The 26,823-nt window shown below is 45.5% G+C and overlaps 1 protein-coding gene across 1 annotated transcript in view; it reads left to right on the forward strand.

The window, feature by feature from the left end:
• LOC126335785 (glutamate receptor U1-like) overlaps positions 1-26,823 on the forward strand; it is a 78,408-nt gene that overhangs the window by 45,426 nt on the left and 6,159 nt on the right. Inside the window, exons 7-8 of the mRNA XM_049999248.1 lie at positions 11,213-11,421; positions 21,306-21,574. Of these exons, the coding sequence (XP_049855205.1) occupies positions 11,213-11,421; positions 21,306-21,574 (478 nt within the window). The remainder of the gene's footprint in view (positions 1-11,212; positions 11,422-21,305; positions 21,575-26,823) is intronic.

The raw sequence follows: 26,823 nt of genomic DNA on the forward strand, positions 1-26,823 counted from the left end.
CCTTGATTTTTAATACCTACTCCGAATTTTTCTTTTGTTTCCGTCACTGCTTGTTCAATATACACATTGAAAAACATCGGGGACAGGCTATAACTCTGTCTCACTCCCTTCCCAACCGCTGTTTCCCTTTCATGCCCCTCGACTCTTATAACTGCCATCTGGTTTTTGTACAAATTGTAAATAGCCTTTCGCTTACTGTATTTTACTCCTGCCACCTCCAGAATTTGAAAGAGAGTATTCCAGACAACACTGTCAAAAGCTTTCTCTAAGTCTACAAGTGCTAGAAACGTAGGTTTGCCTTTCCTAAATCTAGCTTCTAAGATAAGTCGTGGGGTCAGTATTGCCTCCCGTGTTCCAATATTTCTACGGAATCCAAACTGATCTTCCCCGAGGTCAGCTCCTACCAGTTTTTCCATTCGTCTGTACAGAATTCGCGTTAGTATTTTGCATCCGTGACTTATTAAACTGATTGTTCTGTAATTTTCACATCTGTCAGCACCTGCTTTCTTTGGGATTGGAATTACTATATTCTTCTTGAAGTCTGCGGGTATTTCGCCTGTCTCATACATCTTGATCACCAGATCGTAGAGTTTTGTCAGGACTGGCTCTCCCAAGGCCGACAGAGATAGTTATAAAATAAATATTATAGATCTTGAGGAATGTGAAATAGGTGATGAGGAAATGAACGATCCATTGAATAGGCAGGCACTTTTCCACACGCTCTTACACAACTCTGGCCATAGGATGTGATAGAGACTACGTAGACAAATATTAAATGTAAAAGAAATGTAGATATGTCCACCAAATTCTAACTCTTAAGAATGGTTATGTCATGAGAAAAAGATTGTGGAAGCGTTATTTATTGGACGATCTTCATGCGAAGGGATACAAAACGTGTTAATGTCATAGGAAGTGAACAAATAGGAGAAAGACCATGGAGCGAAGATTCCAATGGATGGAGTACGCTAGAAGAGCCTTAATGTCGCTTTTATAATTGCGTAAGTGACCTATGTTAATATAAAAGGGAACGGCTCAGGTGTGAAGTAGCTGTTCATACGACGCAAGCAAGAGGTACATAGATTTGAGCGGAAAATCTGAAGGTTAACTGCGTCCTCATTTGCAGGCCTTGCATGTGTCAAAACACAGCTATCTTTTTCAGGATACTGCGCACTCAAGCCAATAACCAGTAGCGGCATTTGTCCCTAGTGAGCGGTAATATGTTAAAAATATTAAGTGTTGTTTTCGATTGCTTGTACTCAAAAAATAGAAAAAAACTACTAAATGGACACTGTCTTTTGCCTTTTACCTTTTGCCCATAAACTAATTATTAAAAGCAGATCTGTAGATATTCGGGTCGGTGCAGGTTCGCAAAGACAATATCGGAATCCATCCAGACCTTTACCTATCGACTGTACTCCAAAGTTCTTGAAAGACTAAAGGTCTTCGATCTTGCTGATCATATTTTATATAACCCTGTAATTGATCGGAAGGGTACTCGAGGGCAAGCAACTTTCGCTGTGCCATTCTCATCAGAGGGTCGCTGGTGTAAGTGAGACTATCGCACTGTATGGCATCGCATAATCCCACATAATAAGAACACCATCACCACTCAAACGCATTCTGTTATACGGTAGCAGAGATCCTTCAAGTGCTTTTTGATGCACTTATACCATGCTGTAGACTAGAACCAACGAGTGCTATTGTCGTTATTATAGTATAATGGCCTTATATTGTATTCATAACTTTGGTTGAGCAACCGTATCGACTCTTTGCGACCACTGCAGGCAGATAACATCCATTTATATGTGTGGTAACTGTTCCTTCGGACATGTCCGAAAGAACAGACACCATTCATGTTACTGCAGCCGTTTGTACATGACGAAAGAGGAATTCTGACATTAGGTGCAAAGGGCCAGTGGAATAACTCCACTGGCGGTAAGTGAATATTTGTAGTGGACTGGGCCTCTAACCCGGATTTCTCGTTTACCAAGAGCGTTCGCCTTAAGCACTTCGGCTATCCCAGCACGCTTCCCATCCAAAAGAAATTCCCTATGTTGTACACTATACAAATAGCGTCCCCTGTCCATTACCCTCTCTGCTCACAGCCTCACATGCTTCCCAGAAGAGGTCGGACGACGAGTGCATCTGTACCAAAGTTATTATTTGACGTCAAGAGGTACGGCCAAACTTTCAGGAAACATTCCTCACACACTAATAAAGAAAAGGTGTTATGTGGACATGTGTCCGGAAACGCTTAATTTCCATGTTAGAGCTCATTTTAGTTTCGTCCACCTACGCTCAATGGAGCACTTTATCATGATTTCATACGGGATACTCTACCTGTGCTGCTAGAACATGTGCCTTTACAAGTACGAGACAACATGTGCTTCATGCACGATGGAGCTCCTGCGCATTTCAGTCGAAGTGTTCGTACGCTTCTCAACAACAGATTCGGTGACCGATGGATCGGTAGAGGCGGACCAATTCCATGGCCTCCACGCTCTCCTGACCTCAACCCTCTTGACTTTCATTTATGGAAGCATTTGAAAGCTCTTGTCTACGCAACCCCGGTACCAAATGTCGAGACTCTTCGTGCTCGTATTGTGGACGGCTGTGATACAATACGCCATTCTCCAGGGCTGCATCAGCACATCAAGGATTCCATGTGACGGAGGATGGATGCATGTATCCTCGCTAACGGAGGACATTTTGAACATTTCCTGTAACAAAGTGTTTGAAGTCACGCTGGTACGTTCTGTTGCTGTGTGTTTCCATCCCATGATTAATGTGATTTGAAGAGAAGTAATAAAATGAGCTCTGACATGGAAAGTAAGCGTTTCCGGACACATGTCTACATAACATATTTTCTTTCTTTGTATGTGAGGAACGTTTCCTGAAAGTTTGGCCGTACCTTTTTGTAACACCCTGTATGGAGTGTATATATATGTTAGGTGTCTGTTCTGAAATCACCAATCACCAACACGCAGCCACATATACAAGACGAATGAGAAATTCTGGGAAGCGTAGTCTGATAGCCCAAGAGGTTAAGCAGACCACTGGTATAAGTGGAAAAGCCGGATTAGAGTACCGGTCCCGCATAAAACTTTGACTTGTCGCCATTAGATTTACTTCAGTGCTTGATTCCAGATGATGTCGGAATCTTTCTTTTGTCACATAGAGGACATAACAGCGCCAGGATATTTTAAATCAACAAGATATCATGTTTGTTGTCGGGTGAGAGTACTGAGTGGATATGCAGACCTGCAGCTATTCAGTTCTGACATCCTAGATTCGTCTGGAAGCTAGTGAATATCAGGTAACATGACTACGTCTTCAATGCATATCCGTGAGAAAAAGGGTATGCTGCTTCTGTGGTACATATGGATAACACAAAATTTAGGAAGATTAGGGTACAACATTCCGTCGATGCAAAGGTCATCAGAAATGGGACAGCACACAGGGTGGAGATATTATGTGATGCTGGACAGTGGACAAGATTAGCTGTAAGTCTGACGGAGCTGCACAAAGCAGGAACTTGAAACTATTGCGGAAGTGAAGATATTTATCTATAAGGCTCTTTATGAGAATTTCCAAAACGGATTTACTAACCAGTGCTTCTCGTTCAGAAGCGTCTAGCTGACACCCATTACAGAATTCTCGAACTTTCCCCTGGTATTTTAAAGTCTGTAACAGATGTGATATCCTCTTCTTTCCATCAATGTTCAGCACTCCTTTCCGTGGGTTATCTCTATCTGAGTGGTCTGGCTTCACATGTCATACGGTAAGACAAACGACAGTTAACATTTTTACTGTTGTGTCTAGGAATCCTGCATACTCGGTTCGCTAGACAAACAATCAAACAACTCGTATTAATGAATTTTATTACAGTAAGACAATTACAATACTAAACTATGATAGATGTGTCGCAAGCAAAGGGTGACTTACAAAATAATCAGTCTTCTGCAGGACAGACAACCACAAGTCTGCGCTACATAAAGATGGGCTGCCATCAGTAGGACGCGGCGCTTATGTCATCTTCACCGAAGGGCTGCTGCTGTCGCGTTGTTGTCCAGGAGAGAGGTCGATCCGCGTGCGATCCGTCTGGGCCTGAAATGAGATACATGCTTTTTCCAAGTGCACGAAGGATCTCGCCTCGCGCCCATATCTGCTGCCACTGAAAACGCTGAAAAACACAAGATCATGGGCGCGAAGCGATACCTGCAGCATTCCTTCGGTGCCAGATGTTGAGGAGGGTGGAGCAGGTGGAGCAGTGTTGGATGGCGGAGGCCGTGAAGCAGTTCCGTCGGCGATGGTCCACCTCGTAGATGCGAACGTTAGGAAGCGAGAAACAGTTGCAATGCTTGATCCCAGGCGCGTGCGGTGCGAAGTTTGGCCATCTGCTGCTTGAAGATTCTGACAAAACATTAAACTTCGCCGTTTGACTGTGGATGGAACGGTGCACTAGTTAGATGCCGTATGCCATTGCCTTCAAAGAATGTTTCAAATTCATATGATTTGAACTGAGGGCAGTTGACCGACACTGACTTCAGGCAAACCTCCGAAGGAAAAAAATAGAGAACAACGCCTGAACTGTGCCACGTGACGTCGAGTTCAATGGCACGGCAAAAGGAAACTTGCTATAGGAGTCTACCGCAATCAACCAATGAATGTTCCGAAAAGGACTCACAAGGTCTATGTACACATGTCACCATGATGATTGCGACTTACGCCAAGCAGAGAATTTATGTGGTGGAGCAGACTGATTTTCTGCACATACTTGCCACTGAATTCATCTGCTTTATTTGTCCTTATCCTGCCAAATACTGTGTCGACGCGCTAACTGTTTCGTACAAACAATCCTCCGGTGTCATTGGTGAAGTAACTGCAACATTTCTTTTTACAAAGCTTTGGGGATGAACACACGCAACTGTCCACTGCCATTTCGAACAAGAATCTCATTTTTGTATAGCGAGGCTATGCTGACGTGCGCACTACAGAGTTCTTTGTGCTATGCAAGGAGCGAGGCGAAGATATGCGAACCACACGTGGTAGCCGTGTGGTCTCAGGTGCCTTGATATGGTTCGCGCGGCTCTCCCCGTAGGTGGTTCGACTCAGCAGATTGGTACCATAGGAACTGAGCACCACCACCACCGAGATGTTGGAATGTATTTTAGCAAAATGTTCAAATCTAAATCAGTTTCTGTAGCCTGTGCAATTTTCCTATAATTCAGAGGAAATGATTGAAGCAATTCAGAATTGTGAGCATCGATGTGATAACAAGATGCAACAGAAGCGTCAAAGTCTGTATCAGGGCCAAATGGAAGACATGAAAGAGCGTCCACATTGCCATGTGGAGCAGTCAGACGATACAGAGTCTTATACTGATATTGAGACAACAACAAAGCTCATCTTTGCAATTTTTAGGCAGTTTGTACTGGAACCGTTTTCATCGCATGAAACAAGGACTGCAGTGGCTTGTGATCCGTTATTAAGTAGAATTTACTGCCTTACAAATCGTAGTGGAATTTGGTGACACCATACACAACAACCAATGCCTCTTTCTCTATTTGTGAATTGCTACACTGGGCTTTGGACAACATTTCGATGCGAAAGCAATAGGCCTGTCTTTATCAACAAATCTGTGCGAAAGCACTGCACCGATCCCTTAATAGGAAGCGCCAACTTGCAACACAATTGGTTTATTAGGATCAAAATGAACCAAGCATCGATAACTGAGTAATGCATCTTCGAGCTTTTCAAAAACATCTTGGCACTCATCTGTCCAAACGAAGAGAACGTACTCGCAACACAAGCAATGCAATGGAGCTCCGATTTGTGGAGCATTCGGTATGAATCGAATATAATAGTTCATTTTCCCTAAGACTGACTTCAATTCTGTGACATTGCAAGGAACTGGCAGGTCACGTAATGTTTAACAAATGTGACTGTAGAGGATGTATACCTCGACTGTTTATGACATGACCAAGACACTGCAGCTCAGATTTAAAAAAAAAAAAAATCACACTTGTCCAGTCTACACTTTAGTCCTGCATCAGATAACACACGAATCAAAGCACACAAATTTGCAATGTGTTCTTCAGATGTACGAGTGCTACGACAATATTGCCGGAATAGTTTGAACCTGTTTCATACTTAAGCAGCCAGCTGTTCCAAATACCATTGGAAAATGGCGGGTGCGGAAGCATTGCCGAAAGGCATACGCAAGTATTTAAACAAGCTCAAATGAGTGTTTTCAACACACACGGTTTATGATTCTTCACCAGTGGTATTTGAAGATATGCGTCACGCAAATCAATTTTTGTAAAGTAGCGACCAGCGTCTAATCTCCGGGCCTGGTAAGGGATAAATATCAATCATAGTTTGTGGGTTGACTGTAGACTTTAACTCAACACAGAGGCGAATGCGACCTGAAGTTTGGAGAGCAAAACCAGTGAACTTACCCATTGACTAGCTTGTATGGGCTCCGCTATCTTGCAATTCTTTAATTTCAGCAGCCAATTTGTACCGTAATTCAATGGGAAAAGTTCTGACGCTGCAAAATTTTTGCTGAGCATTGTCTTTCATAGTAATATGAGCAATAAAATTGTTATACTTGCCTAAACCTTCGGAAAAGAGTTCAGGGAATTCTTTCTGCTACACTGTCTTTATAATTGAATGTGGTCAATGACAACACATTGTCCTGAATTTGAAAGCCAAACAAATCAAACAAACCAAGGCCAAACATGTTCCCACAATTGCGTGATTATAGCACAGTGAAAGTCACAGTGCGATGTGAGCGATACTTGGCATGCAAAGTACATTTTCTGAGAATGGGAATGTCTCGTCCATTATAAGGTGTCAGGTGCGTGTTACTTTTAGACAGGCATGGGGAACGTAACAGTTCATGTGTGTTACGCTTCAGCAATGTAACAGAGGCACCCGTGTCCAACTGAAATTTCACATATTTTCCACTAAGTTGAAAATGAACAAAAAGTTAGTTGGACGAGCGTATCACTGAAGAAACTGTTTGCTTGCTAGTTTTGCTAATACCTGCAGCAGACGTTGAATAAACTGCACTGATTATATGGGCCTTGTTATTAGAATTTTGCTTGCCGCTGTGACCGAGCGGTTCTAGGCGCTTCAGTGCGGAACCGCACTGCTGCTACGGTCGCATATTTGAACCCTGCCTCGGGCATGGATGTGTGTGACGCCCTTAGGATAGTTAGGTTTAACTAGTTCTAAGTCTAGGGAACTGATGACTTCAGATGTTAAGTCCCATAGTGCTTACAGCCATTTGAACTATTTGAACTAGATTTTTGTGAGTGGGCAGAATTCTTATGTTTGTTCCGTTGCAAATATACGGACTGTATTTGACCCTTCTTGCAAGAAGCGTAACACTGTGCTTGTCTGGACGGGCAATCTTGCCGTTTGTGCTGTGAATAGCACCAAGGGCGTGACTTAATTCCATTCACTGACGTAGCCGCTTGTTTAGAGAACTGTTTTCGTGGCGCGGCACGTGCTTTTCTGCCTACTGGGTCAGCCATGAACAAGGAGCAACTCAACCCAACAAATTGGTGGCTGCTGAAATTTATCGGCGGCTACGGCACCTGAATCATACTGATATAGAATTTGCACTATATGATGAAACGATGGATCGGGCTGCTTCAAAATATGTTCTCTAAGTTTGACATCAGTTACATTGTACGCGACTGAATCATGCAACATAACATCTGAATATAAAGTAACACAAGCACAGCTGAATTTGCTTTTCCTAGTCATACCCAGCAAGTGTATTACCCACTCGCGATAAGTTTGTACTGACCTTTTCTTGCAATGACAGATTGGTACCTATCCGCCACCACATTCACTTGTTGGTCATATTAGTCAGAGAACCTACAACCTGATCATAGGGAAGTTCACTCGGAGTGGAATTAGGGAACAATTTCTGAATGAGGCGAAAGACTACACTTCCTACTGTCGACAAAAAGTAATGTAGTTTCACAGTATCTGATATTTTGTGAGCAATGATGTGGGCTTCACTCTTTCGCAACCATTCGAGTCATTCGTATCCTCTTTCATTAAACTGGCGAAAAGGCAGTATGCCACTCAGAGGTACAGTTGTTGCATGTTGCGTTGCGCTCTTTGCTTGGTTTGTTAGTAACTGCTGTACCGTGTTTAGAAGGGTTGCGATCTGCTGCGTCTGAAACTGAAACATCTGTGTTAGGTGCGTTGTATCTATCGCTTGCAGCTGAGACGCCTCAGCAGGGGGTGGGAACGGTGGGCTACTCACTTTGGAATAGGCAAATGCAGTAAATAGACAATGAAAGCAAGAAAGATAAGCACAGAAGCAAAGAAAATTTCAGCTACATCCTTCTGAAGACACTGAGTAGAAAAAACCTTGTAAGAGATACTGTTAAAATACACTCCTGGAAATTGAAATAAGAACACCGAGAATCCATTGTCCCAGGAAGGGGAAACTTTATTGACACATTCCTGGGGACAGATACATCACATGATCACACTGACAGAACCACAGGCACATAGACACAGGCAACAGAGCATGCACAATGTCGGCACTAGTACAGTGTATATACACCTTTCGCAGCAATGCAGACGATCGTCTCCCATGGAGACGATCGTAGAGATGCTGGATGTAGTCCTGTGGAACGGCTTGCCATGCCATTTCCACCTGGCACCTCAGTTGGACCAGCGTTCGTGCTGCACGTGCAGACCGCGTGAGACGATGCTTCATCCAGTCACAAACATGCTCAATGGGGGACAGATCCGGAGATCTTGCTGGCCAGGGTAGTTGACTTACACCTTCTAGAGCACGTTGAGTGGCACGGGATACATGCGGACGTGCATTGTCCTGTTGGAACAGCAAGTTCCCTTGCCGGTCTAGGAATGGTAGAACGATGGGTTCGATGACGGTTTGGATGTACCGTGCACTATTCAGTGTCCCCTCGACGATCACCAGAGGTGTACGGCCAGTGTAGCAGATCGCTCCCCACACCATGATGCCGGGTGTTGGCCCTGGTGTGCCTCGGTCGTATGTAGTCCTGATTGTGGCGCTCACCTGCACGGCGCCAAACACGCATACGACCATCATTGACACCAAGGCAGAAGCGACTCTCATCGCTGAAGACGACACGTCTCCATTCGTCCCTCCATTCACGCCTGTCGCGACACCACTGGAGGCGGGCTGCACGATGTTGGGGCGTGAGCGGAAGACGGCCTAACGGTGTGCGGGACCGTAGCCCAGGTTCATGGAGACGGTTGCGAATGGTCCTCGCCGATACCCCAGGAGCAACAGTGTCCCTAATTTGCTGGGAAGTGGCGGTGCGGTCCCCTACGGCACTGCGTAGGATCCTACGGTCTTGGCGTGCATCCGTGCGTCGCTGCGGTCCGGTCCCAGGTCGACGGGCACGTGCACCTTCCGCCGACCACTGGCGACAACATCGATGTACTGTGGAGACCTCACGCCCCACGTGTTGAGCAGTTCGGCGGTACGTCCACCCGGCCTCCCGCATGCCCACTATACGCCCTCGCTCAAAGTCCGTCAACTGCACATACGGTTCACGTCCACGCTGTCGCGGCATGCTACCAGTGTTAAAGACTGCGATGGAGCTCCGTATGCCACGGCAAACTGGCCGACGCTGACGGCGGCGTTGCACAAATGCTGCGCAGCTAGCGCCATTCGACGGCCAACACCGCGGTTCCTGGTGTGTCCGCTGTGCCGTGCGTGTGATCATTTCTTGTACAGCCCTTTCGCAGTGTCCGGAGCAAGTATGGTGGGTCTGACGCACCGGTGTCAATGTGTTGTTTTTTCCATTTCCAGGAGTGTATGTAAACACACACCCTGAAAAGAAAAGACAAGGGAAAATTAAGGCGCCAGCAAAACACAAAAACCCACGACAAAACAAAACGTCTGCGACAGCGGGTGACTATGTTTGAAGATTGTCGCTGTAGTATTCGTTCACCTTGTCGACAATGTTTTTCGTCCATCCTCGTCACCAATGTTCTTGTGTCTAGGAATCCTGCATACTTGGTTCACTAGATAAACAATCAAACTCATATTAATGACTTTTATTACAATAAGACAAATACAATACGTAACTTTGATAGATGTGTCGCAAGCAAAGGGCGACTTACAAAATAATCAGTCTTCTTTAGAACAGATAACCACAAGTCTGTGCTACATAGAGATTCCTAACGAAGTTGCTAACGTTGAAGCTGCTATTGAAGTTGGCCACCACCAATAGGGCGCGGCGCTTCTGTCCTCTTCACCTAGGGGCCGCTGCTGTCGCGTTGTACTGGAGAGGGGTCGGTCAGCGTACGCTTGCCTGATTTCCTCTCACAGCCTTCTCTTCTTTGTCGTTCCCGACTGGCGTACCGGTGCTGACCTTACGCCGTATCATTTACTGCTTGAGATGACTTACAATACCAGTTGCAAAAGTGTGGTTATCACGTTTTCCTAAATGTTTCCTTCTTCAACACCCCACTCGATCAACATTGTTTGCGCATTAAAGCTAGAGCCACTTCCTAGTCCCGAACAGAATACTTTTACGACCATCACTTCGTAGAAACCTTCGATTTATTTGCCTGACTTCTTAGTCATATGTAACTCATCACTCATCATAAAGTCAATGGTCTTTGGTTACCTCACCAGGTAAATGAGCACCGTTAGCACCCATAACTAACACTGGTGTAACTACATTTCTTTCTCTCTCTCCTTCTCCCTCTGCAATGGCTTCCCCAGTAAAGAGAAGTACTGTATATGCACAAACCATTATGGACTGCCATTTTCTCCATTTGACAAGCTGTTGGTGATGAAGATATTGTTCTTGTTCTCTCCTTGTTGGATACCGCATTGAGTGTATTTCTTTTTTAGCAAGTTAGCTTTATCATAGCTGTAGTTTCTACCCATTCCATCCTTACGCGATCATATTTTCTTTTAGAGAAATCCCTTATCATGCCAGTTTGGTTGTAGCATAGTTTAGGTCAATTGCAAACACTTAGTACAGATTGCAGAGTGAATTGCTATCAGACGATATCCGGTTTATAAACTTGCAACTTGCAAATTGTTGGATCTCAAATGATTTTGACTTCTTTACTGAAGCCGTAAATAACGCTGGGGTGTCTTCCTGCGCAGAGGGCAGCAACAGTTAACAGATGTACCATTTCTAACATGACTTACCGTACGCCTCCACAGGCATGCAGGACCCGCCGCAGAACGCCTCGTCGCGCATCCTGCTCATGTTCTTGCTGGTGCTGGCCGTCTTCCACATGACGGCCTACTCTGCCTGCATCGTGACGCTGCTGCAGCTGCCCAGCAGCTCCATCAAGACCCTGGAGTCGCTCTTCAGTTCCAAGATGCGCATCGTCATCCATGACCTGCCCTACAACATCAACTACGGAAACGTAAGGCGAGACATACATTGTGTCTCTTAACAATAAATGCAGACACAAAAGACACCGCCGCCCGGAGTGGCCGAGCGGTTCTAGGCGCTACAGTCTGGAACCGCGTGTCCGCTACGGTCGCATTTTCGAATCCTGCCTCGGGCATGGATGTGAGTGATGTCCTTAGGTTAGTTAGGTTTAAGTAGTTCTAAGCCCTAGGGGACTGATGACCTCAACAGTTAAGTCCCACAGTGCTCAGAACCATTTGAACCATTTGAACAAAAGACACCGGTGAAAATGCGTTGTACAAGGTGTTCAACTTTGCTTTTGCCGTTTTTCCCCAACATTTGAAGCTTTAATAAAACAAATTGGTTACACATGTATCATTCAAAGTATTTTCCATCGCTGGTCACTACTTTCTCCCACCTTTCTGGCAGTGAACGAATCCCGCATCGAAAAAATTGTTCATCTTTTGAAGAGATCCACGAATCGATCCAGTTTGTGACTTCTTCATGAGATCGGAAGTGTTGGTCAGCCAGGCCATGAGCCATTGATCTAAACAGGTGATAGTCAGAGGGAGCAATGTCTGGAGAATACGGCGGGTGGGGTAGGACTTCCCATTTTTACGTTTCCAAGTACGTTTTGACCTCTTTTCCAACGTAGGGTCGAGCATTGTCGTGCTGCAAAATCACTTTTTCGTGCCTCTCGCTGTATTGCGGCGGTTTGTCTTTTAATGCTCTACTCAGTCGCATTAATTGCTTTCTATAATGAGCACCTGTGATTGTTTCACTTGGTTTTAAGACTTTTTAGTACACGACGCCGAGCTGGTCCCACCAAATGCAGAGCATGATCATGGAGCCGTCAATATTCGGTTTGAATGTCGACGTGGAAGCATGGCCGGGAAATCCCCATCACTTTTTACGTTTAGGCTTATCGTAATAAACCCATTTTTCGTCCCCGGTCACTATGCGATGCAGAAATCCGTTCAGTTTTTGCCTCTGAACCAACTGCTCACAAACTCACAGACGCCGCTCAACGTCTTCTGGTTTCAGCTCACACGGGACACAAGTTCCTTCTTTCTGAATCGCCGGCCGCGGTGCTCTCGCGGTTCTAGGCGCGCAGTCCGGAACTGTGCGACTGCTACGGTCGCAGGTTCGAATCCTGCCTCGGGCATGGATGTGTGTGATGTCCTTAGGTTAGTTAGGTTTAAGTAGTTTTAAGTTCTAGGGGACTGATGAGTCCCATAGTGCTCAGAGCCATTTGAACCAATCTTTCTGAGTCGCGCCCAATGCCTTGGGACGTTTTGAAATTGTTTGCTGTGTCACTCCTACTAATCGTGTAAATTATTCTTGTGTTTGACGAGAGTCTTCACTCAGAAATGTCTCCAATTCTGCATCTTCGAAAACATTCTACCACTATGCTGGTCTACGACGTTAAAATCACCGTTCTTGAAGCGTTGAACCACGACACGTTCTTTCACTAATAGCGTCCTTACCATAAGTACCTGATAGCAATCGATGAGACTCGGCCGCTGTTTTCTTCATATAGAAACGAAACAGTAACACCTACCACAAATGACGAGAATTATTTGTGTAAACTGACATTTTCAATGAAGAACATCTTGATGATGCACACGCAAATCGACTAATGTTTGAAAGAGGTTATGTTGAGCGAGGTCCAAGCTAACTGCCTGACGTCTGCGATCTGTTTCTTTCGATTGCTACTTACCGTTGTCGCGACCTATTGACAAACGGCGGAAGCAAAGTTGTGCACATTGTAGAACACACAGAAAAATATGCCCTGCAGTCGCTGACCTCTGGGCACATAACCACCTAATGAAGCAAGTTGCGAGGGAACCATTTATGTCATCAGAGCGTGGTACAGAGCTAGGAAAAGCGCAGTATCTACTATGTAATAAAGAAACTTTGAGTTTAACGCTCAGTCGATAACAAGGTCATCAGAGACAGAGCATAATGTCGAATAGATCAAGAATGGGAAGATGATCAGCCTTCTACTTTTTCAAGGGATTACCCAGGAATTCGGGAGAATAGATTTTTGAGAAATAACGGAAAAATACAAATCTTGAAGGTCGGACAATGATTTAAACAACACTAGTTCCGAAAGGTGGTTTGGTGTCATAACCACTTCGCTTATTCGATGGGTTTCGAATGATGGTAATGACGTGGGAGGCATACTCTTCGTTCCACAGAATTGCTACTCATGTGGGCTATGAAGTGTTTGTGCCCGTTTGATGGTGTTGCACCAGTAGCATCTCTACGTTATGACTTGGACCACGACAGGAAGACCTTAACTTAGCCCTGCCGGGACAGGACAGCGACCGCCAGTGAAGTATGAGCAAAATCTGACAGTGGCTCCTCATTTAACCACGCGAGCAATAAAGAGAGTGTAGCTAGGCGAGGTTCACGTTGCAGCGCTCTTCTGGTGTTTAAATTCTTGACACCAGCTGGTGTTAGAAGAAGTGAATGATGATTGATTATATTCATCATTGTGTTATTACAGGTAAATATGACTGGCTAAGTCAGTGTAGTATTACACCCACCATTTAATCTACATCTACGTGATTAGTCTGAAATTCACATTTAAGAGCACGGCAGAAAGTTCTTCGAACCGTCCACCGGACTATTTCTCTACCGTTCCACTCTCGAAGAGTGCGCGCGGGAAATAGACACTGAAAGCTTTCTGTGTGAACTCTGATTTCTCTTATTTTATCATGTAGGTTGGCACCACATTCAGTGAGAAAGTTGGTAATTGAAATTTCTTGAAAAGATCCCACCGCAACGAAAAATGCCTTTCTTCTAACGGTTGCCATCCCATATAGCTTATCACAACCGTGAAACACTCTCTCCCCTGTTTCGCGATAATACAGAAGAGCTGCCCTTTTTTGACAATACCCATACAGCACAGCAATACTGTAGCAGAGGAAGAACAAGTGTAACGTAAACAGTCTCTTCAGTAGATCTGTGCTTCTTCTAAGCGTTCTGCCAATAAAACGCAGTCTTTCCTGTGCCTTCCCCACAACATTCTCTATGTGATCTTTCATATTTAAGTACTCCCCACAGCAAATACAGAAGGCACTGAAAATGAAACCGAAAGAGGCCACAAAGAAAGCAGAAGAAGACGAAGAAACCTTTAAATCGACGGCCTTCCTGCCATATGTTAGTAGCCTCTCATCAAAAATCGGACAGATTCTCAGCAGACACAAAGTAAAAGTGATTTTTCGTCCTCCCTCAAGACAGTTGCACTCGTGGGCTCCGTCAAACATGATTTGCTGCTCCGAAAATCTGCAGTTTACAAAATTCCATGTGAATGTGGCCTTTCTTACATTGAACAAACAACTTGTACTTTCCAAGAAAGATGTACAGAACACCGGAGATACACCCAACTTTTACAACGTAAAAAGTCGGCAGTGGCAGAGCACTGTATTGACACTGGTCACATTATGTTGTATGACAACGTCGAAATTTTGGCAACTACATCATCTTTTTGGGATTCGATAGTGAAGGAGGCAATTGAGTTTCGCTTGACGACCAATTTAATTAACAGAGATGGTGGTTTCAACCTTGATAAATCATGGAATCCGGCACTTGTTGTAATAAACTCACAAAGACGTGGTCACAGTGCAGCTCACAATGATATATCGACATGCCATCACAGATCGACTGCGGAGTCATAGATGTAACTCGCGCATTGTGCATGTCTCTGCCGCCTACCAACGTCTCTGGCTCATTTGCGTCTGTGGCCGCATGAGCAGTTGCGCGGGACAAAAGTATAAAGGGACGAAGCGGGCACTGGAGCGGGATCCCTCCAAAACCCAGGCGATCGTTGTAGGCAAAACCACCCCTTCCTTCCGCCTCCTTGATTTATATCTCACCATCTATGACCGTCCTATCGCCCTCACTCCCACCCTCAAGTACCTTGGCGTCACCCTCGACCGTCGCCTCTCCTGGACCCCCCACCTCCAGACAATCCAAGCCTAGGCACACTCCCGCCTCCGTCTCCTCAAGCTCCTTTCGGGCCGTACGTGGGGTCTGGACCCTTCTACCATCCTCCACACCTATAAATCCCTTATCCGCCCTATCCTTTGCTACACCCATCCGGCTTGGATCTCCACCCCCCCTACCTTTTATAAATCCCTTCAAATCCTTGAAAGCCATGCTTTCCGCCTCGCATATCGCATCCGTCTCCCCCCCCCCCCCCCCCCCCCCACGCGGATCCTGTATGATCTCATTCCTCTCACCCAACTCCTCCTTTTCCTTGAAAGGATACGGATCCTGTACACCTCCCGTAAACTCGACCCTCCCCACCTGCTTGTCTCGCCCATCCTCACCCACCCCCACCCGCTGCCGCGCCTGTATTCCCACGTCCCACCCGGTCTCCATCTCTCCACCCTCCTTAACCTCTCCCAAGGTGGCTTCCGCCAGCTCCCCCTCCCTGATGATGTCATCCTCCCCTCCATCTGCCCCTCCTATCAACTTTGATCCTCCCCACGCCCACTTCCTGTGTCCTCTCCTCTTGGCACCCTCCTTCCCTTCTCTTTCCTTTTCCCCCGTCCCCTTCCTCCACCCCTCTCCCCCCGGGCTCCCCCCTGTTCTCCCTTACCCCTATCTCCCCTGCCCATGGCATCGTTTCTCCCCTCTCCTTCTCCCTCTCCCTCTCCCCCCTCCCCCCCTCCTCCTCTCTTGGCCAGTCCTCGAACTCGTACACGGTTAGTGAACATTCTCGCGCCGGAGATCGACGCCTTGGGTTTCTCTGTGTGCCGTCGTTTTGTGCTTCAGAGGTTCAGTGTAATTCGTTTTGTGCACCTACGTTCACGTGTGACGATTTTCGTCTATGTCTGTGTCCAAGTGTCTGAACAACTTTTATCTTGGACTCTACGCCCGTGAAAGGCTCCATGTATTTTAAAAAGTGTTTGTCTCCATTTACATGTTCACCATATTTTTTTCTCTCAGATTGTCTTCATTTGTATCTTGTATGTTTCTCTGCGGCCGAAGAGCGGCGTAGTATGCTGCTGCTGGCCTGCCTGTAAACAGGTTTGAAAATAACAATAAAGAAAAAAAAAACAAAAACAGGAGTGGCAGTCTTGCGGCTCACTTTGAAGATGGCTGAGCGTTATACAGCCGAAATGTTAGAATAAGAAGAAGAAGAAGAAGAAGGAGAATTCTTGCAGCTGCACACCCGAAACTTAATGGAACATATTTAAGTTGTTCGTAATTTTAATTCCTATGTATTTAATCGAACAGACTGCCTTTGGATTTGTATGATTTATCGTGCAACCGAAATTTAACGGACGTCTTTTCCTATTCATGCCGGCTGTTGTAGCCGAACGGTTCTAGGCGCTTCAGTCTGGAACCCCACGACCGCTACGGTCGCAGGCTCGAATCCTGCCTCGGACATGGATGTGTGTGATGTCGTTAGGTTAGTTAGGTTTAAGTAGTTCTAAGTTCTAAGGGACTGATGACCTCAGATGTTAAGTCCCATAGTGCTCAAAGCCATTTGAACCATTTTTTCCTACTCATGTGGGCGACCTCACACTTTTTCTTATTCAGAGACAATTGCCACTTTAGGCACCATACAGATAGTTTTCTAAACCGTTACGCAATTGGTCCTGATGACTTTATGAGACGGTATATAACAGCACCAACTGCAAACAATCTAAGAGGGCTACTCAGATTGTCTTCTAAATCGACTATGTAGATTAGGAAACACAGAGGATCTGTAACCCTTCCTTAGGGTACGCTGTATATCACTTCTGTTTTAATCGATGATTTTCCGTCGATTATCACATACTGTGACCTTCCTGGTGGGACATCACGAATCCAGTCGCAAACTGAGACGATTCTCCTTAGACGTATAATATGGTTAGAAGTCTGTTGTGAGGAATGGTGTCAAAAAGCATTCTGAAAATCTAGAAATATGGAATCAAGTTGTGACCCCCTGTCGATAGCACTAATTACTTTTTAATACTCATTACTACTTAACAATCGATTACTTCTTGTATTCATCCAAGAAACAATGATGACTGGTTTATACTTCCATGATTTATTAACTCCTGCCGTCCGACCATATCTGTACGCATGTACTATGTGAATGCATATTTCATCACTTGAAAATGACCATTGTGGTCCAAATCAACTGATTGTGTAAGGGGTGTGGACTTTTGGTACTTAGCACAACCAATAAAGAAACAATGGCCACACTTAACATTTGAACACTGTACGGTACTTGATACAAGATACCACAAGTCCCTATATTCCTATCGTGTCCTTTACATATCCATATCTAGACTTTCCAATATGTGCAGGATGTGGTTCAAGGATGCCTAGCGTCCAACTGCCCCAGACAACGGCTGTCATCTATCTGCACCAAATGTGCCACGTAAATCAGCTTTCATACCTCAGATACACATGAAGCATTTGTACAACAGAGTGCGTGGTTTACCGTTTACTTACACCAAGGTGCCAAAACATTATAACACCTAAATAATAGCGTGTTACTTTTAAAACTCGACACATCAAGAATTTTGCGTGCCATTGCCAGAGGTGTCCGGCATCAGATGTGCACGCGTAGGTAACGTAATTCCTATAAATTACGTGATGGTGGCTTATGGACACAGAACTGACACCCGATAGCACCCCTTTTGTATTCCACCAGGTTCAGATCTGGCAAATTTCGTGGGCACGACACCCATGTGAGTTCACTAATATGCTCCTCGAATCACTGTAGTACATTTTCACCTTGTAACAAAGACAGTTATCCTCTAGGAAGATACCATCGCCGTCATAGAAGGGACAAGTAGTGTTCATGTACTTCAAATGGTTCAAATAGCTCTGAGCACTATGGGACTTAACAGCTGAGGTCATCAGTCCCCTAGAACTTAGAACTAAAACCTAACTAACCTAAGGACATCACACACATCCATGCCCGAGGCAGGATTCGCACCTGCGACCTTAGCGGTTGCGCGGTTCCAGACTGAAGCGCCTAGAACCGCTCGGTCACCACAGCCGACGTTCGTGTAGTCTACAGCTGTCATCTGCTTTCGATTATTACCAAAGATACCACGGAAACTCTGGTAATTTTCCCCGCAGCATAATACTGTCCCCACAAGCTTGAGTCTGCGACGCCGTAAATGTTTTCGAGGAATCGTTCGTCTGGAGGACAGCGTATTAGGACACGACCATTGATATGGTGTAACAAGAAACATTGTTCATCCGACCAGTCGACACATTTCCATTGATCCATTGCTCAATCGGGATGGTCTAGTGCGATCTGCCTTTTTTTACTGAAGATGTCGGTTATGATGACGGTGACTACGACGATGTCTGGGACTATATGGAAACACGTAAGGGTTGTTTGCTGCGGAGTAGACAGCTGCCCCAGGTGGCATTGCTTCTCGCTGTGGACAATGGTCGCCACGTGTTTGCACATCAGTAATTAATACGAGATGTGTGAGAATAGTATAGACGTTGAATTTTTATCTACTAAAGCTTTTACTTTTTTTTGATACTACAATATTGTCCCGTTCGAAGCAGTTCCTATCGGCAGGCATACACCGGTGGTGTTGTTATTTCTATTCTTGGAATCAGTGCGGAAAAGTTTCAACTGGTAGGGTCTTTAACATGTTGGTTACACTGTTTTCAATGTTCTCCAGAGTCCAAAAATAATGTCCTTCAACACTTTTTCATTTTCAGAAAAAGAAAAAAATTCGTAAGGAAAGAGATCAGGTGAATAGGGGGTCTGTGGAACAACAGCAATGCCTTTAAAGCATTCCGTGGTGGAAGTGGGCATGTGACATGGGGCGTTGTCATGATGCAGCATCCAGTTGTTCACTATCTTCATATAGTTAAGGCTAACCGGCTATTGACCTTCTGTGCTGGATGCACACGCATTGCCCGAACTCTTACGGGACTCGGTAAGATTATGTGTTGCGAGTATTGAGTGTAATGGGCAGGGGCACTACGAATGTAGTGTGTGAACATTAAGTTTGGAATGTGGGTCTCACGGGGAGCGTGCAAGGCATAAATCCCTGCAGTCGCACTGCCTTCCGTGCCCTCGGTGTCTCAGATGGATAGAGCTACTGCCATAAAAGCGGGAGATCCTGGGTTCGAGTCCCGAACGGGGCACACATTTTCAACTGACCCAGTTGGTGTATATGAACACATGTCGACAGTTTTGGGTCTTGATTTAATTATCATTTAATTGTTCGCTATCCGGTCTAACTCGATTCAGTCTTTTTCCCGAGCCTTTGAAGGATATCTTTGTAAAACACTTGGTTGGCAATTTATCCTTGAGGACAGAATTCTTTCTGCATGAGATCTCTACTGTCTAAAAAGCAAAGCTGCAATGTTTTGATCTTTAGTTTGCTCATTCGAGCTTTCTTTCGGTCGAGGAATGTCTCACTGTGACACTCCCTCTTTGTCTCACGATCGTACACAGAAATCCAGGACTCATCACCTATGATCACAAACGAATTGGTCATTAGCAATCTTCTCAGGATCAACGCACATGTTTCTTCATTTGTCCTTCTGATCAATTGTTAGGTTTTCCAGCACCTCTTTGGTACAAACTTTTCTCTTGTGCAAATGGCTCTGAGCACCATGGGACTTAACAGCTATGGTCATCAGACCCCTAGAACTTAGAACTACTTAAACGTAACTAACCTAAGGACATCACACAACACCCAGTCATCAGGAGGCAGAGAAAATCCCTGACCCCGCTGGGAATCGATCCCGGGAACCCGGCGCGGGAAGCGAGAACGCTACCGCACGACCACGACCTGCGGACTCTCCTGTGCGAATTTTCGCTCAAAATTCGATGTGCAGTGAAATTGTTTAATTTTTAGAGATCACTCATCATCCTTAAATGTCGATGTTATCTCACAGCAGCACGCACACGTTCAAGTGTTTCGTCAGTTGTTGAAGGTGAGGGTCTCACTGAGCGAGGTTCATCTGCAACATTTTCTAGGCCTTCCAGAAACGATTTGTGCGAGCGAAAAACTTGGGCGGTTGATGATGAATGTTCCCCTAAGGCCTGTGTCAACTTTTAGAAGGTTACACTCGCAGATTCTCCAGGTTTAGCACAACCCTTGATGGTATAATGTTGCTCTACATTCCGTTGTTCCATTTCCGTAGCACACAACAAAAACACAGTTTCACTGATGGCGCTCTCAACAATCACGTGGTCCCGGCGGAGATTCGAGTCCTCACTCGGCCATGGGTGTGTGTGTGTTTGTTCTTAGGACAATTTAGGTTAAGTAGTGTGTAAACGTAGGGACTGATGACCTTAGCTGTTAAGTCCCGTAAGATTTCACATACATTTGAACATTTTTTGAACAATCACGTGTTGGCTGCACGGAGCTGAAACTCAGACTGAGTGTCTGGGAGAGAGGAATACAGTGGCCGGCCGCTGTGACCGTGCGGTTCCAAGCACTTCCGTCCGAAACAGCGCTGCTGCTAAGGTCGCAGGTTCGAATCCTGTTTCGGGCATCGATGTGTGTGATGTCCTTGGGTTAGTTAGGTTTAAGTAGTTCTAATTTCTAGGGGACTGATGACCTCATATGTTAAGTCCCATAGTGCTTAGAGCCATTTGAACCATTTGAACCATTTTTGAGGAATTCAGTGGTCTACACAAGCAGATCGCTCTCAGCGTTGTGAGTCTCACTGTCTTTCTCACGCAACTTGTGTGTATCTACAATGGCGACATTAGTATTTATGCCATTTACGATTATTTAAACAAAAATTAGTATTGTACAAATTTATTTGCAGTAGCTTTTTAGTGGACGTTATGTTTAGAACCTCTTAGGCTGGGAACTGTGTTGCTTGATGAATATAGACTTTCTACCTGCACCTTTTCAGACTGTACAGCAAATGCGTTGTGGATGTCTGCAGGAGACGAAGGATCCGCTGATCAAGACGTTCTACCGGGAGCGCGTGTACTCGCAGCCGCGCAAAGCGTTCCGCCCGCTGGAGGACTGCGTGGCGCAGATGCGAGAGGGCGGCGTGGCGTGCCACGCGGACGAGGCGGCCTACAAGGTGATCGGCGACACCTTCCTAGAGTCGGAGAAGTGCAGCCTCAAGGCGGTGCCCATGTTCCCGCTCAGGGGCATCATCATGGCCGTCAGGAAGCAGTCGCAGTACAAGGAGACCTTCTCCAGGACGTAAGCACAGCAGCCTGTAGCAGTCGTCGTGTGGGCCACAGAAATCTCTAGCCATATTTTGGCACAGTTTTCTTAATCGGTTAGGGATTTCGGTGTTCTCACTATTTCATTTTGTCAAGTCCGTCTGTTTCCACGACCTGGTACAAGCCATCTGCCTACCGAGCACGAACACGCACTCTAAAACACAACTCTCGCCTGGAAAACCAGAGAGCGACCGATCAGATTTACATGTCTCTGCGCATGAATGCGTTTTTGATTTCACTTAAGCTTTCCATATTGGAGAAATAGTTTTGTTATTAACTAAGGATCATAAATCTTAAACAATGTTAAGCTCTACATCGGGCCGGCTGAGGTGGCCGAGCGGTTCTAAACGCTTCAGTCCGGAACCGCGCGCCTGCTACGGTCGTAGGTTCGAATTCTGCCTCGCACATGGATATGTGTGATATCGTTAGCTTAGTTAGGTTTGAGTAGTTCTAAGTTCTAGAGGACTGATGACCTCAGATGTTAAGGCCCATAGTGCACATAGCCATTTGAACCATTTAAGCTCCACGTCGAGTCCAGAGGGTACACGACTTGCCTCCTTCACCCAGAGGGGCTGCTGCCTGACTACCAACCCCACAAGCTCACAGCAACTCCCGAAAGTATTCGAATTTCTGGCATCTCAGCCAGTGATTCTCAGTAACAGAAAACTAACAAGAATTATCATTGGTTATTCGCTTCTCCAACTAATACCGCTCCTCTGGGAAATGCTGCCTTCTGACAGTAACTTTCTCAATTTTATTCCGAACAGGTGCTGGAAAGCACCAGCATTATGGGACAGTCACTAGCCCTGAAGGCAGCTTTGTAGGCCCCAAACATAACCTGATTTACGAGGATTAGTGAAAGACCATCCGATCAGCTCCAGGATGAGTTAAGTCCAAACTCGCCAATTGCCGCATACATCACAGTCTAGAGGACGACCCCACGGCGTCACTGGGAACGAGTTGTTGCATCATTACTGACCCGCAGTCGAATATCGTCTGGCGTGAGGATTTTGTGCAGTTAGGAAGCCACGAAAGAATCTAAGAGCATGCTTGAATAGACTTTCTGGAATGTACCGCCTGACAAACAAAGTTAAGCACCCAGAACACATTGTTCGATGTCAAAGTAGCTTCGTCCACATACATATCATCGGCTGGTGTATAAATGATTAGAGTTGCAGTTCTATGTGATAAGAATGACGGCCATTAGAGTGCGTAAGTTATCAGTAGTGATCAGTATTGTTACCAGGCCTGAAACGGTAGAGAAGAAACGTGAACACAGTCATCCTTGTATTATCAGCACCTGGAAGAGTTTGAAAGGGGCCTCATTATGGATCTCTACTCGGCTAGCTGACTCATGCAGTATACAGATTTTTATGACATTCAGATGTGGCAGTATCCTGACGTTTGGAGTGCATGGCAGCGTAGGACAGGCATATATGTCTTAAGTTTCCATCGCTTACGTCTCCATCACAATGGAAGACGGCCGTATTGTGCTACAAGCATACCGCAACACCTTCACAGCTGCACTTGCCATCCGAGATCACACAGTGCAAGGTTACGTGTCATCTGGCATCATTGGTCGAAGGCTAGCAGCAGCGAGATAGGTAATTACTGTCACTCGCGTTGGTCACAACACAAAAGGCTGCGTTTGGAGCGGTGGCGACACCACGAATAATGGACTACTGACGAATGGCGATGAATCACGGTTCTGCGCTACCCTGAATGACCATTGTCGGTGAGTGTGGGGGCGAGCCAGGGAAAGATCTCATTCTTCTAATGTTTTAGGGAAGCACAGCAATGTTAGTCCTGACATCATGATGTTAGGAATCATCAGGTACGACTTAGGTCATGGCTGGTAGTTGTTGACGGCACAACAGTATGTCACGGACATCCTGTGTCTTCATGTATTACCTTTCATGGGACAGTATAGTGGGGCCATTTCTCTACAGTACAATGATCATTCACGGATTCGACGTGTCCCTTTGAGCTGCATGTGTCATGTCGAACTACTTCCGTGACCAGAAAGATCCTCAAATCCGCCGCTGATAGAATATGGTGGGACCACCTAGGATGTCAACTGCATCCAAGTCACAGTATACAGGATATCAAGGACTAGTTGCAACAGTTGTAAGGTAGCATGCCTCAGGATTGGTTGCACGGCCTTATTACACCTACATCTACATCTACACCCATACTCCGCAAGCCACCTGACGGTGTGTGGCGGGGGGTAACCTGAGTACCTCTATCGGTTCTCCCTTCCATTCCAGTCTCGTATTGTTCGTGGAAAGAAGGATTGTCGGTATGCTTCTGTGTGGGCTCTAATCTCTATGATTTTATTCTTATGGCATCTTCGCGAGATATACGTAGGAGGGAGCAATATACTGCTTGACTCTTCGGTGAAGGTATGTTCTCGAAACTTTAACAAAAGCCCGTACCGAGCTACTGAGCGTCTCTCCTGCAGAGCCTTCCACTGGAGTTTATCTATCATCTCCGTAACGCTTTCGCGATTACTAAATGATCCTGTAACGAAGCGCACTGCTCTCCGTTGGATCTTCTCTATCTCTTCTATCAACCCTATCTGGTACGGATCCCACACTGCTGAGCAGTATTCAAGCAGTGGGCGAATAAGCGTACTGTAACCTACTTCCTTTGTTTTCGGATTGCATTTCCTTAGGATTCTTCCAATGAATCTCAGTCTGGCATCTGCTTTACCGACGACCAACTTTATGTGATCATTCAATTTTAAATCACTCCTTATGCGTACTCCCAGATAATTTATGGAATTAACTGCTTCCAGTTGCTGACCTGCTCTATTGTAGCTAAATGATAAGGAATCTATCTTTCTATGTATTCGCAGCACATTACACTTGTCTACATTGAGATCCAATTGCCATTCCCTGCACCATGTGTCAATTCGCTGCAGATCCTCCTACATTTCAGTACAATTTTCCATTGTTACAATCTCTCGATACACCACAGCATCATCTGCAAAAAGCCTCAGTGAACTTCCGATGTCATCCACCAAGTCATTTATGTATATTGTGAATGGCAACGGTCCTATGACACTCCCCTGCGGCACACCTGAAATCACTCTTACTTCGGAAGACTTCTCTCCATTGAGAATGACATGCTGCGTTCTGTTATCTAGGAACTCCTCATTCCAATCACACAATTGATCTGATAGTCCGTATGCTCTTACTTTGTTCATTAAACGAGTGTGGGGAACTGTGTCAAACGCCTTGCGGAAGTCAAGAAACACGGCATCTACCTGTGAACCCGTGTCTAAGGCCCTCTGAGTCTCGTGGGCGAATAGCGCGAGCTGGGTTTCACACGACCGTCTTTTTCGAAACCCATGCTGATTCCTACAGAGTAGATTTCTAGTCTCCAGAAAAGACATTATACTCGAACATAATACGTGTTCCAAAATTCTACAACTGATCGACGTTAGAGATATAGGTCTATAGTTCTGCACATCTGTTCGACGTCCCTTCTTGAAAACGGGGATGACCTGTGCCCTTTTCCAATCCTTTGGAACGCTACGTTCTTCTAGAGACCTACGGTACACCGCTGCAGGAAGGGGGCAAGTTCCTTCGCGTACTCTGTGTAAAATCGAACTGGTATCCCATGAGGTCCATCGGCCTTTCCTCTTTTGAGCGATTTTAATTGTTTCTCTATCCCTCTGTCGTCTATTTCGATATCTACCATTTTGTCATCTGTGCGACAATCTAGAGAAGGAACTACAGTGCAGTCTTCCTCTGTGAAACAGCTTTGGAAAAAGCCATTTAGTATTTCGTCCTTTAGTCTGTCATCCTCTGTTTCAGTACCATTTTGGTCACAAAGTGTCTGGACATTTTGTTTTGATCCACCTACCGCTTTGACATAAGACCAAAATTTCTTAGGATTTTCTGCTAAGTCAGTACATAGAACTCTACTTTCGAATTCATTGAACGCCTCTCGCATAGCCCTCCTCACACTACATTTCGCTTCGCGTAATTTTTGTTTGTCTGCAAGGCTTTGGCTATGTTTATGTTTGCTGTGAAGTTCCCTTCGCTTCCGCAGCAGGTTTCTAACACGGTTGTTGTACCACGGTGGCTCTTTTCCATCTCTTACGATCTTGCTTGGCACATACGCATCCTGCTTTTTGTCACTTTTGCTAAACAGAAAAATCTTCCTACCTTTTTTAATATTTCTATTTACGGCTGAAATCAATGATGCAGTAACCGCTTTATGATCGCTGATTCCCTGTTCTGCATTAACTGTTTCAAATAGTTTGGGTCTGTTTGTCACCAGAAGGTCTAATATGTTATCGCCACGAGTCGGTTCTCTGTTTAACTGCTCAAGGTAGTTTTCAGATAAAGCACTTAAAAAAATTTCACTGCATTCTTTGTCCCTGCCACCCGTTATGAACGTTTGAGTCTCCCAGTCTATATCCGGCAAATTAAAATCTCCACCCAGAACTATAACATGGTGGGGAAACCTACTCGAAATATTTTCCAAATCATCCTTCAGGTGCTCAGCCACAACAGCTGCTGAGCATGGGGGCCTATAGAGACATCCAATTATCATGCCTGAGCCTGCTTTAACCGTGACCTTCACCCAAATCATCTCACATTTCGGATCTCCGTCAATTTCCTTCGATACTATTGCATTTATTATCGCTAGAAACACGCCTCCCCCTTCACTGTCCAGCCTGACACTGCGGTATACATTCCAATCTGAGTTTAGGATTTAATTACTGTTTACGTCTAGTTTTAGTCAACTTTCTGTCCCTAGTACTATACGGGCGTTGTGACCGTTTATTAATGAGAGCAGTTCTGGGACCTTTCTATAGACGCTCCTGCAGTTTACAATTAGCACATTAATATTGTTATTCCCTGTTGCATTTTGCCTACTCCTACCTTGCCGCGTCTCAGGAGGCGTCTTGTCGGGCCTAGGGAGGGAATTCTCTAAGCTAAACAACCCCCATGTGCACTCCACACGTACTCCGCTACCCTTGTAGCCGCTTCCGGCGTGTAGTGCACGCCTGACCTATTCAGGGGGACCCTACATTTCTCCACCCGATAGCGGGGATCGAAAAATTTGCACCCCAGATCTCCGCAGAATCGTCTGAGCCTCTGGTTTAAGCCTTCCACTCGGCTCCAAACCAGAGGACCGCGATCGGTTCTGGGAACGATACTACAAATAGTTAGCTCTGATTCCACCCCGCGAGCGAGGCTTTCCGCCTTC

This window comes from Schistocerca gregaria, chromosome 2 (genome assembly GCF_023897955.1).
Source record: "Schistocerca gregaria isolate iqSchGreg1 chromosome 2, iqSchGreg1.2, whole genome shotgun sequence".
NCBI classification, from domain to species: Eukaryota; Metazoa; Arthropoda; class Insecta; order Orthoptera; family Acrididae; genus Schistocerca; species Schistocerca gregaria.